The sequence below is a fragment of the Cebidichthys violaceus genome, unplaced genomic scaffold (genome assembly GCF_023349555.1).
Source record: "Cebidichthys violaceus isolate CVI_PGR_0920_01 unplaced genomic scaffold, fCebVio1.0.p SCAF_16, whole genome shotgun sequence".
Taxonomy (NCBI): Eukaryota; Metazoa; Chordata; class Actinopteri; order Perciformes; family Stichaeidae; genus Cebidichthys; species Cebidichthys violaceus.
The window spans coordinates 1,345,694-1,359,357 of NW_027176329.1; the positions used below are offsets into that span (position 1 = coordinate 1,345,694).

The 13,664-nt window shown below is 44.0% G+C and overlaps 1 protein-coding gene across 2 annotated transcripts in view; it reads right to left on the reverse strand.

The window, feature by feature from the left end:
* The window catches only part of cdh8 (cadherin 8), a 91,384-nt gene that overhangs the window by 13,436 nt on the left and 64,284 nt on the right, over positions 1-13,664 (reverse strand). For both annotated transcript variants that reach the window (XM_068710700.1, XM_068710699.1), the window contains exons 5-7: positions 10,481-10,648; positions 10,030-10,217; positions 4,127-4,374 (exon numbers count right to left, since the gene is read on the reverse strand). In XM_068710700.1, coding sequence (XP_068566801.1) covers positions 4,127-4,374; positions 10,030-10,217; positions 10,481-10,648 — 604 coding nt within the window. The remainder of the gene's footprint in view (positions 1-4,126; positions 4,375-10,029; positions 10,218-10,480; positions 10,649-13,664) is intronic.

The window sequence follows — 13,664 nt, forward strand, 5'->3', positions numbered from 1 at the left end:
ACCTCCACTCATTTCAGAACCACCTCCTTTACGTGACAGTGTGTATTACCATAAGCGGTGTGTTAGCTGACAGCTGTGCTAAGACAACATAAGGGAGCCTGCAGTAAGAAGCAAACTTTAAAGAATTCCTTTTCAATTTCCCTCAACAATAAAAGACGAAAGAAGAAAAGCAGGGTGAAAAGGAGCTCAGATCGTGGCACTGCTTGTCACAGTATCAATATTTTGAACTAAAACACACTCTCCGTATTCCACTCCATGAAATAGCGGTTTGTGTCAGACAGCCATGGTGACTGCCAGATGTCACACTGCTTTTTATTTGTGATCAGTCAGGTAGAAAACGACAGAGCACAGGCTCCAGAGAGAGGCAATACTGAGGGAGCATTTCATGGAGTGCACCTGAAATGTTGTTGGTTGGATGCATTAAGTACAGCTGAGGGGCTGTTTGTCTCCTGAGTGCAGAGGACATGGCAGCACACCAGAGCACTCGCCCCGAGTGCTTTCGACTCAGACTGGTTCAGTCTGGTCCAGCTGGAGGGGAGGGGGGGGGGATCGAGACGGAGAGCGATTCTAATCAGAGGGGGGTCGACTGGAGAGCTCGTTCGGATGGTGGTCAGGAGAAAGTCCACACACAGACGCTGCTATCACTGCTGCCACTCCTCCACTACGGATCCACCTTCACTGACTACAGATGCTTCTTTGTTTTTGGGAGCTCTGTCTCTTTTCCGATCTTTGAAACAGAAAGAGTATAAGACACAGAGAGGGAGAGGAGAAGAGACGGGAGGGAGACGGTGAGTATATTTACAAGCTGCATATGTTGACCGACACGTTCACTAACGTTTTCAAGAATACGTTCCTTCTCATCAGTGTTTTGGATAAATCTTTAAGTCGTCTATAAAAGGGTTACAGTTCTATACTTATTAGATAAATACTTCACAGCAGAAGAAGGTCTTTTTTCCTTGACCGTTATTTATTACTTCACCTAATAAAAGATTAAAGAAAGACTATAAATCGATGAGTCGCTCAGCAGGAACATTTAGAAAACTGTTTAATCATATGAGAATCAAAAAGCTTCTCCAGTGTGGTGACTTACTGATTTTCTCTTCACTGCAGACTTAACATCTTAGTACTTTTGGTTATACAAAACAAGACATTCGACACCTTTTGCGGTTTTCTGACGTTTTAAAGACCAAATGATCAATCGATTAATCACGACCGATCATAATAATCGAGATGATTGCAGCCCTGTGTTTGGCTTATCGTCTGGTGAGGCTTTGGTCCAGACTTTGCATCATTGAGAAGATCCTTCTGACCATGTAAGAGGCATTACTGAGGCCACAGCCTTCTGTTAGCCAGCACATCTCGAAGGATTAAAATCTCCCACACTGTAATCATTTCATCAGCCCAGAGCTCAGAGTTACAGGCGAGTACAAATGCCACGTGAAATCAAACGCTCTTTGGCGATGCATCATATTACAGTAAGCCCTCCGTAACAATAGTTTGCTTCATCTCACCCGCCACAAAGAAAACACTCGACATCTGTGATAGATCACGCTCATCTTGAAGATTAGCGGGGGGGGGGGTCACGTGTTGAGGCAAAGCAAAGTGTTGTGACAAAATGCAAACTGGCAAGAACATGTCTGGCTTGAGAGTGTAATCCTTATTTCACCACGCTGATCAGTTGGCACACATGATTGCCGCAACATTCTACTGGCCACTTACAACTTCTTCTTCTGTCTCTTTGAGAGCAGTTTGAGAACGAAAGTATTAAAAGGATCTGAACAGCTCTTGAGCACTTCATCAAAAGGCTCTATTCTTATTTGGAGCCCTGACAGTCACACAAAGCCCTTGAGCAACAATCCATTGTCCTGACTTCTCCACAGAATTGTAAAATTGGTGATTAAAAGCATAATGAACACTGTGAGTGTAAGCGAATGACCTCAGGACAAATGAGAGAGAGAGAGAGAGAGAGAGAGAGAGAGAGAGAGAAATGGACCTAGTGCATAAAGATAAGCTGCCTATGAGTTGGTCCTTCGTCTGCACTGCATCACATTTAAAGTGTTACATCTGATTGCCAAGGCGGGACGTTGATATCTGGACAGTGTCATAGCAACAAATGTGTGAAGAGATCATGTCAGCAGGGTGCCGCCATCTGCGAGCACACTCATTCATAATTTAGTGACATTTTCTTTCCAACAATGATGCACTGAAGGAGGCGAACAACTACAATGCCGGCAGACGTAACCGGCTATTAATACTGCACATTGTGAGATTATTAAACACAATGGTACACAGGACTTTTATACACTTCAGGTTTCGCAAATGTTCCACAAAAATGTTGAGAAATTTGCAAATTTACAATAACAGCCCGGTCCGTGTTTCTGAGAACCGCAGACACGTTCAATGTGGACGTTGCGTTGCCTTTTGTTTAATACGGATGTTTTTGGGGGCATTCAGGCAGAGCAAGTGACGTAGCATGTGGAGCAGCCTTTATTGAATATTATGAGGTATAATTCAGAGTATGAAGAGCAGCACGGCCCACTAATGGGGGACATTGGGGTGGTGGGGGGGATGAGTACAATAAACACAGGACTTTCACCTAGGAGACCGCTGTTCATGTCCCCAAAAGTGAAACCAAAACGTTTACGCTTGATACATAACATTGTCACGCTTGTTAGGTGACAGTACTCAGGGTAGTTGTGATTTATTCACGCTAATTGTGTTGTTACAGTTACACAAAGCGTCTTTTTGTTTTACTTTAGTAGTTTCACATCATCGACCCTGTGGCATTGTGAGTTTCTGCAAGATTAATAGGAGGCTGATGTGAAACGCATTTATGAAATGTACGTTTGGTTGAGGAACGTCGACATTCAACGTATCCGTGGTGTACAAAAACAGAAATGTCAACGTTTTGTCTCTGGGTTTCTGTGTTAATTCCCCTCAATAAAGACCAAAAAGCTACATTTGGAGCTGCACCGATCAGTTGGCTCGTCGATGGCTTAATCGTCTGGTTCCTCTTTAAGTCGTTTTTCAATGACAAACTAGAATAACTCTCCGGTTCCAGCTTCTGCATTGTGAGGATGTGTTGCCTTTAACGGAATATCTTTGGGCTGCTGCTCGGACAAAACAAGAGATCTGAAGAAGCCGGCTGCATGTAGATCAGACGAGTACTTATTGAGACATTCAATACGAGATGTTTCCTTCATCACTATTGTTACGTCACCTAAATAGAATAGAACTTAGTTGATGAATCAAATAGTCAATAAGCAGCTATTAAATGAAGCCTACTCTTTACTTTAACATGTATTAACTTACAGAAGTGGTCTCTGTATCGCCCTCTAACAAACGCTGACTTGGTCAACAAACACAGAAACCCTGTGACACCAAATAAGGACGGAGAGAGGACAAAATATGTCATTACGCATGAAATGTATTTCTCTTTTTACCAGGGGAGCGACATCATGCAACCTCAGGGCTCAATTCCTCCGAGCAATCTCATCAGTAAACATGAGGGATGCGACCAAAAAGAGGAGGAGGAAAAGAAAAAGAAGAAGTAGAATGAACCAGCCATGTTCTATGGCCTCAGCCAATCCACGAAACCCAGCCCGCTCCCTGTTCGCCATGCAATTACACACAACCTGTTGAGTGTTGTCACGGGAATGCGGTCAGCAAGTCGCTGGAGAATTAATGAAATGCCAAGATGGAGGGAGAGAAATTGCCTGTTCAACCTATCCTCAAGGTGCCCTTGTGATATTTCCAAGAATAAGTCAAACAAGAGGAGAAAACAGCGGGACCGGTCGTACAGCGAGAGCCAAAAAGATGTGCTGCCTTGAACTCATAATCTCCTTCCTCTCTCTCGTTTTATTATTTTAGTGCATCTGTGGAAATGAGAGCAATCATCGGGTAGCTTCCTCGCTGCGGAAGACACCGCCATCTTCTCGAGAGGTCGCGGGCATGAAGAGATTTAATTGCATGCCTCAGCGTCAACCCTTTTGCTAAAACAACTCATTATGGTCTGAAAGGACCCGTTGTTAACCTATACTCTTCATCCCTTTTTCTTGCTCTTCTCGCTCTCCCTGTATCAGTCGGTACCGAACGGTTAGCGGTCGAGGTGCATCCGCCCTCCTACCTGACGAGGCTCCCAGTAGAGTCCGGGTCCCTGGCCGTGACCGTCCCTATGACGGTGTTGACGGGGGCGTTCTCGTTCACTTCCAGCAGGTACACGGGTTTGAAGAAGACCGGAGGTTCGTCGGAGTCCTCCACCACGATCTTTACCGTAGCCGTGTCCTTGAAGGGCCCGCCGCTGCTGGGCTCGGAGCGGACGTTGGTGGCTTCCACTTTCATGGTGTAGGCTCTCTTGCTCTCGTAGTCTATAGGCTGGGGGGGGGGGGCAAAGACAGAAGAGCAGAAGTGTTATCCTGTCTGTCGACGGGTCTAAATCACACACATGAAATCCAGTGGTGAAAAGTGCTTTTACTGGTGTACTTTTGATGAATGAAGTACTTCAGTAAAAGTGCTTTCATTGAAGTATTTCTAGGTTTTTGCAGCCTACTTTACAGAGTATTTTCACGTTTTGCTACGTTATACTTCTACTCCACTACACTTCAGAGTAAAACAATGTTCATATACGTCTCACCATTAGTTGTAGTTTTCTTTTTTCCAATCAAAATATACTGTATGAGCAGCTTCTAAAATAGTATGCATTGTTCTAAAAAATGTGGGGCTTCAATCTGAGGAGAGGGAGTTTAAGACGTCCACGCTATCGGTCTATTGCAGCACACACAACGTATTTGATCTCCATTTTGATTTAAATGCAACAGGCTCAATAAATGTACATTACAGAGTTGCACAACCTGAAAGTATTTCCCAACCCGTGTCGGCCCGTAACAACACAAATCTCCCCGCGAACGCTCCCACTGGCAGCAGATTATGAGCGCGTTCATACCAGCTATCGCAACCGGCTCAAGTGAAATACATGGCGCTTCATCAAGACTATCAGCGAAAGGTGTGATTTCCCAAAGAGAAATCCGAACATTTCGTACAGCACGTGTCATTCTGTGACTGACATATCTGTTTAATCGCTGTTTGTCAATTGCTCTGCAGTATTTCCTTTACAGATGGCTCATCATTAATATTTAAAAGAAAGAGGAGAGTCACAATTTTAGTCTCTTGGCGTCTCCGAGGACACCCCGGACTGTTACAATTTCATTGAGAATCACCTCCGGTCGCTCTCACGCTACGAGAATAATGGGATCAAGTCACTTCCACGCTCCATAACCGGGATTTATAGGGAAATCAAAAGTGGGCCTTGCCGCTTGAGGGGATAGGAGCTGGCTCGGGGAGATAGAAGAGGACTAAGAGGAGGGAGATGAAGGAAACGGGAAATGTATTCAGTTCAAGAAAGAGGGGGAGGGTAAGAGGACCCGTCCCTGAGGTCAGAGGCAGAGGGGGGGGAAGGTGGGTGTCTGGGGGTCCAGCTGTGAGACGGTGGGGGGGTGGAAGCAACTCAGGGCCACGCTACACTCCTGGCATCAGGGCGCTAGCAGTCAGACCAAGCCCCTGAAGCCTCTCCAAGCCCCACTCCTCCACAGTCGGAGAAGCTATTCGGAACACTTTTATTATTAACCTCCCCTTCTTCTCCTACTCGTTCTCCCCTTCTGATCCTCCCATCTGTGCTGAGAGAGTACATAGTGTCGCTGGACCTCGAGCCAACGGATCACACTTGAATTCAGAGGGTAGCGGAGAGTCGGCGTCTGTATGAGATTGTGGCTGGATGGTTCAATGTGATTATATGGAAATAAAGAGATAATGCAGAATAATATGAATTATTATTTGGTTAAAAAATTGGTTTAACTGGTTGGTTTGCAGCAGAGGTGAAGCTAACTAGCTTTGCTTTTTACCTGCATTTCTAATTTTATTTGAATGCATACTGCCGTACGCAAAGCTGGGCATTGGATGCCAAAAATTGTACAAAATCTACAAAAAAGTGATCCGTTCATTCATCCGTGCACTGAAACACGGAATGTGTTGGCAAACAGTTGTCTATAGATCCAGCAGAACAACATGAGCATGGAGTCGTGTTGAGTCCAACATTTACTCTCCTGTCACATACACATGTGTACACGTACACAATTACATTACAATTACATTACACATTACGCAAATCTCTGGTTTCGAAAAGTGAAACTAATGCAGAAGAGCCTTAAAGCTGCATTCTATCTAGTGTCCACCAGGGGGCGACTCCTCTGGTTGTATAGAAGTCTAGTCTAAAATGACTCTACTTCTCTCTTGATTTATTCCCTCAGTAAACATTGTAAAGATGAGTTTATGGTCTCAATCTCTAGTTTACAGTCTTCTTCAATACAGCATGATGTTCATTTAGTACATTATGCTCCATTTAGAGTCAAACACACCAGAAAGCAGGGGATGATTTAGGGGCGGGGCTACCTTGTGACAGGTCGCTACTGTGGCGTTGTCCGGTCTGTGTTTTTGTCTGAGGAGCGTCACTCTTTCATAGTGTGATTTCATTTCATGAAAGTTAATTGTAACATGTACGGTCACCTAAAGATGTCTTATTCAGCCTTCAGTGGTACTTCGGTCTTCCCACTTGCGTCATTTCTGGTTGGAAAAAAATGAAGATGCCGGCAGCCAAAGATCAAGATGGCGACTGCCTAAAAGCCACATTTGAGGCTTCAAAGCGTCAGTCCGTCACGGCGACGGTCTGTGGTTACAGATAGTCATTTGATCAGCTGAGTATATTTAACAATATGCAGTTTTAAGAGGTATTTTTGTTAGCTGCTTTTTTCACATTTACATAAGTCATTTAGCAAAAATCCCACATTAAATTCTAGGAAATTGGCTTCTCCCTTATGAAAATATTTATCCCCACTTGACAGCATGTAGAAGCAACTCATTAGAATTGTTTCCAGTGTCCTAACAGCGAGGGGAGAGGGTAGAGTCACACTGTTGCCGGCATATTTAATTACACCAAATCCACTTGCATGGTCTAAAGAAAACACAGTGGCAAACAGTTTTTCTGATTAGCTCAGTTAAGTTTGATTAATTTTTTTTCAACATCAATTACGAGATGAAAAAAGACTGCTCTTTTAAATATTGTACGATATCCTACCCATGGAATCAGAACACAACTCATATTTTGACCCCTTCAAATGATTAATTCAATAAACGCACACGGCGCTTTGAATGAGCGATGCCGTGGGGAGCCACTTTGATTTGTATTAGTATGCATAGAGCCACTGTTGTCTATTCCCAGATTCATGAGTGCAAAAGGAAGACAGTTGAGTCAAGGTTGCACGGCCGGTTTAAATTCTTACGAGGTCCCGGTAACAAACACGGCTGAACAGAATGAGGCTACATTTACAGACGGGGGACAGCAGACTTACACTCGGCAACAAAGAGACATCCTGGGTTCTCCCATGTTAACAAGTCCTGACCGACGCGTCCCCCCCTCCCCCCCCCTACACACACACACACCCCCCCCTGCTGAGCATTAAATCAGTGTGCACACACAGGCCATTTAGAGACTTCAAAGTTCCGCGTTGGCTGCAGGGGTGAGAGCTCAGCGTCCCTCTAACATCCCCCGACAGGCCTGGGGGCCGGCAGATAAACAGCTTAAAACCCCAAACAGCAGAAGAATCTCTCGCCTGGTTCAGGCCTCTCCAGGCCCGGCCCGATCAATATGTTTTAACCTCGCCACCGAGTATCATTAATAATTTGAATTCCACGATCCGTCTGTAGACCGGAAGTCTTTTCTCCTGTCACCGGCGAGGAGCTTCTTTGAGCTCATCTCAACTTGAGACGCTGCAAAAACAGTGAAGCGTGCAAATGCCTCGCTGCCCTCCCGAACACGTCGCCATGGAAGTGGAGGTTGCCTAAAAGACCAACACGTTTGACATTTGCTTCGTCAACAGTTGGAGGTTTTATGACTTTGTGTCCGGGTTGTTCTCCCGCGCTGATGTTTCCTTTAGCGGCGGTGTGTTGCGGCTTCCGGCTGATCGCCGGAGCTCCTCTACGTTCCTCCTCCCACACAGAGTCACCCCACATGTCCTTGGAGTATTGTCATTTTTCATCACAACACAATGGCGTCCCACATTTTTGAGTGATAGCATCGCTTTTTTCCTCCACACACTGAACCAAGCATGACTCAAGACTTACGAACGCCCGTCCATCAATCACCTTTGATTCAATATATGCAAACATCCTCCAGCGAGCGAGGCACCTATAGGCTCACAATATAGAATGCATAAATATGTGAACGGCGGCGGTTTCATTTGATACCACGCCTTCAATGCTTCGTTTGATATTCCACAGATGTCCTTGAAATGCAGCTGCGTCTAAACTTGCTGGCGGGTCACAGTGTTATTAAAATGCCTTGCCGTTTTCAAATGTAAATTCCACACACTTCCTTTGGTATCGAGCGAAAATATGGGATTGGGTGCTCGGTATGTCTACAGGGAAGCAACGATACCCAGAGTCAAACCTCTACGGCTTTTATCCTGGAGGAAACATGCATCCTGCTGCACATCCACAAACGTGTTACACGGTGGACTTGTGTGAAAACCACTGAGATCCTCGGATTCGTATTCCTTCAGCAGCACAGCATGTGCCACGGCCGCATTTCAAAATTAGCTAAGCGTTATTGATGCGAGCGCTTCACCAACATCACGTTGCACCACGCCATTAAACGCTAATGTGCTCGCCTCAAGGTTAGAGATTCGGGTTTTGTGACAGGTGATGTTGCTAGCTTGTTTTCCTCAGGACCACACGCACAAGGGAATGTCTCGAACACATTTAATGAGCGCTGTATTTTCTTTTAAGGATCGCTAGTACTAATGCTCCCGTAAGCAAGGCAATTAACCAGCAACTGCTTCGCTGACATTGCTTTCGGGGGCCAGCGGTGGAAGAGTGCAGCTCTCGCATGTGGATGTGTTAGCATCAAACAAAAAACAACAACATGCAACTTCAGGTGGAGTCCGTCTGCTCCTTCTGGTGGTATTAACGTGGGTGTCTGCGAAACTGAATTTAACCAACGTTAGAACGATTGCCTTCAGCTGAGAACGGGCGAGACTGTTATGTGAAAATGAGATTATCTTGTCCACACACACAAAAAGTCCAACTAGAAAGCTAGAATACTTTACTTCATGTTAAAGTGTTTTATTTATTTTTTTATGGATAAAGAAAAATGAAAGCTAAATGGTCCTTAAGCCTTCAAGGTGCTCGACGCGCAGACCCTGGTGTCTAAATATGTAATGTTTTACTCTTTAGTAAAGCCATCTCTCACAAACTGAAGCGCAGAATTTCCCCCGAAGTGGTGCAGAAGAAGGAGAAGAGCGAGATCAAGTTGGCTCATCAGTTACAATTAAAAACACACATTTTCAAACAGCGTTTGCTTAAATGTCTTTAAGACGTTAGCTGTAGCAGCAGGGGCTAAGCCCTGGAATCTATGAATTAATCTGGGGTCATGCAGCGATAATTATCGCAATATAAATCACTGCTCTATGAATACATGATGACTATTTTTGTCATAAATATTATTATTATTTGAATTTTTGTATTATTAGGCCACTTTAAACACACAATTAAATGCAATCCACAGCCTGGTCTCAGAAATGACATTCCTGTGTTATGATCTGTGCATTGTCAATTACGTCTGTGTAGGCAGGAGGATGGGGTGGAGGGTTAGGTCACACACAAGACTTTCACCCAGGAGACAGGCGTTTGTGTCCTGTGTGAATCCAAAAGTAATATTTAATTTAACCCAAACCATAATCTCTAACTTCAACGAACCAAGTGTTGTTGTCTAAATGTGATTGAGCAAAAGGCGCCATGCGCAGTCCAAAACTCTATTCCCGCCTCACTCTGCTCCAGCCGGTCCATTTAAAACACATTGTTCCCACGACTGGGTGTAGTAGACGCTGAAAACATGAAGGCCTGCTGCCGCCCGTGTCTCAAAGTGACTACGTTTCAGTGTTACACTTTGCTCACAACTGCTGTGTTTGTTCAACGTCTTACCTTCTTCAGTCGAAGGATCCCCTCTTGTGTCTGCGTGTCCGTGACGATCTCAAACATGCCTTGCTCGTCTCCCTCGATGATGTTGTACGTTGACTTGGAATTCTCGCCGATGTCTCTATCATTCGCTTTCACTTTGCCGCCCATTTTCCCTATCGGTAGATCTTCTGGGATCACGAACTCATACAAACCTGGGGAGGAACACACACACAGCTCGTTGGTTTTCGAGAAGTGCTGATTGAATTAAACAAAATCACGGAAGCATATTACAGCGCTGCATCATCATTAGACTTTACGGTGGTTAGAATAACTTTCTGAGGAGCCTGTTTAATGAAATTCACAAAATAGCATTAATTTCACCCAATTATGACAAAGAAATACTAATTTAGAGCGGCAGCAGTTTGTTTCCCCTCCCGATTCGATTTGGGACCTTCCAGGTCGTGAAGTTACGTACTTTTAGAGAACTTCGGTGGATTGTCGTTGACGTCCGTCAGCGTGACGGTGACGGTCGTGGTCCCAGACAAGCCGCCCATGTGTCCTCCCATGTCCTTAGCCTGGATGACCACCAGGTACTCCTCTCTCATCTCCCGATCCATCCCATGGAGAGCAATTTTTATGGTCGCTGGAGGTGGGAACACATAAATGCAATTATAAACATGACTGATATACTCTGCACATCATTTTAATGATGTGAGTGAGAGTGTGCAAAAGCATGCATGGGGAAAAAAAGCGAGGCGCGCCGCGACCCTTCTGGCTCACCTTACTCCTCGGTCTGTTTCTTTCTTTAGACCGTGACTTTACAAAAACAAGGACTTCACATGAGGCAGCGGTAAAGAAAAAGTTAAAAGTCCCTGCAGGTTTAATCACAGTCGGTGTGAGCATGGCAAGGTGGTCATGACTGAGCCATTCCCGGCGCTGAGAATCAGCTGTTTGTCTTTGAATGTGTCGTTCTGCCGTCTGCAGTCATTTGTATTCTGATCGAATGTGAATTATGCCGTCTGTCTTGTATAATCTTGAATATTGTATGCAGAATGGACCTTATTGACTCTGCCACGGTACTGAATATAAAAAGGGCTCAGCGCCGGCGAATACGGATAATCCACTCAGGAAACAGAGGCCCGCAGGATCATCAAATGAATATAAAACCCCTCATAAAAGCCAGGCTTTGGCATGACACCCTGCCTTGGTCCTGAACTGCCTCAGACAATGAGAATATGCTTAGCTGTGATGAGAAACGTGGGAGGGGGTACGGATGTTGTCTGGGCCTGCATTTTTAATTCTTGTGATAGATTTCCCCCACAGGATGTAGAACAGTACCAGGGTCGCTTTGACTTGTGGAGGTCACACAGAGCTCTGATGATCTGAAGGGTTGGCTGTTTTAAACAAAAGACCTACCTCGTTTTTCAGATACAGATAAATGAAGAGGTGTCTCTTCAAATACAATACAGCAAGCCTTCCTTTTTTTTTGAGATGCAATTGGCAAGCAGAATCTGAGCTTACTTTGGAAATGTCTCAGAAAAGAAATGACTCTAAACTACAGCGATGTTTCGTCACAAGTCGGCGCTATAAACTAGGAATGGCTGTGATAAAGGGGTTGCAAGCTGGAAACAAACACATCTAGGATAAGACAATGGAGAGGTTTGCTGTGATGCTGTCCATAGACAAGAAGAATATCCAGGGAGACGCCGACAGCAGGAACAACGTCAGAACTAATTCTGCAAAGACGTTTCCATATCCCACTCAGCGAATCGACGCTAAAACGCTTTTTTGTGCAATTGAGTACGTTTTATCTCATTCTGCCGTTTCCATACAGCTTTTCTATTATGTATCACTTTTATCTCCACCTCAAGCGTTATATGTTGCCATTATCATAAATTATTAACATCATCACAGTAATGACCGAACAAGCAAATTATTGCAATCGATTTGGACCAGTTGGACACATTAGTTCCAAAGACCACGACTCCCAGACCCCAGACCATCAGTTCACTTCTACACTCTGTCTCAACCTTGTAATTTATGGACCTTCTGCAACCACGAGTCTTGATTTTGACCCTTGTTTTTTTGTCGACACTGGCTTTAGTTTTGCTCGGGTCCCTCAGGCCCGTACAAATAAAATTTGCTTATTTTGTCCTTTTAAATATATACTTATTTGCTTATTTTCTGGATGAATGTGTATATATATATATATATATATATATATATATATATATATATATAGTGTTGGGCAAGTTAACGCGTTATTATCACGTTAACGCATTCATTAGTTAACGGTGACAATTATTTTATCGCGCATTAACGCAGTTTTATTTGTATTATCACCAGAGTACTTCGAGTCTGAAGTATCACTTAGATGCAATCGTTGATGTCAGCAAATCACCAAACCAGCGCTGGAGGAGTCTTCATCACTACGTTGATGCAGCGTGTGGAGGAGTCTTCATCGCTACGTTGATGCAGCGTGTGGAGGAGTCTTCATCGCTACGTTGATGCAGCGTGTGGAGGAGTCTTCATCGCTACGTTGATGCAGCGTGTGGAGGAGTCTTCATCACTGCGTTGATGCAGCGTGTGGAGGAGTCTTCATCACTACGTTGATGCAGAGTGTGGAGAAGTAGAGATGAACTAAAGACGAGCTAACAGACGCCACAGAGAAGTGGAGAGATACAAACTGCAGGACGACTAGTGTTGAGAAGACGTGGGTCTGAGGAACGTTCTCAGGATCATGAATGACGTCACGTAGGAGCCTCCCTCCAGACGCACTGTCACCAGAAGAACACACAAGTCTATGAAGAGGAGAGGACTACAAAAGAGGCGGAGTCACAACGCACACCGGCCGTCGCTCTCACCGGAGACTACCGGACATCGCCGGGTAACCATCGTCACCTCAGAGTTACGGTGCATTATGTTGATGAACAGTGGGAGCTGCGTTCACATGCACTGACTGTATGAAGACAGAAGACACACATTTTGATGAAACGTGTGGAACATTGTATTCATGTTGCACAGCAGTGGAACGTTTAAATAAACACACACTGAGCACAGATAGTAGAAATATAACTGATACTGTGTGAAGAATACTGCTGTTAAAAAGAACCTGATCTGTTTAAAGTGATTCAAACCAAATATTATTGTACTTTTGTTCATAGCAGTACTTTAAAATAAAAGTGTGCAATACTCTACTTTTGAATTCATTATTGAACTTTGCTCATAACAATGTGATTAATCACGATTAAAAATTGTAATTGTTGCCCAGCACTAATATATATATATATATATATATATATATATATATATATATATATATATATATATATATATATGTTACTAAACCCTATATGGTTGTAGATATATAATATATTTATAGATACATGAGTCAACAAAACTGACCCATTTCATTCAGAAGAATGACTAAATAAATGTCCTCACATAGAGGGTTTACACAAAGACAGTTTTTATTGTGTCTCTATTATACTGCTGCTACTCCGACTATCCATAATATAACAAAAATAATAATAATAATCAAAATGTTATTATTTAGTAGAACACTGCAGTGTAGGCCAAGTGCTCAGTTACTGCAGTGCATCCAGTGAACCTTGAGGTTCACATGTACAGTGCGTACACTGGATCGTCTCGCTCGTCCT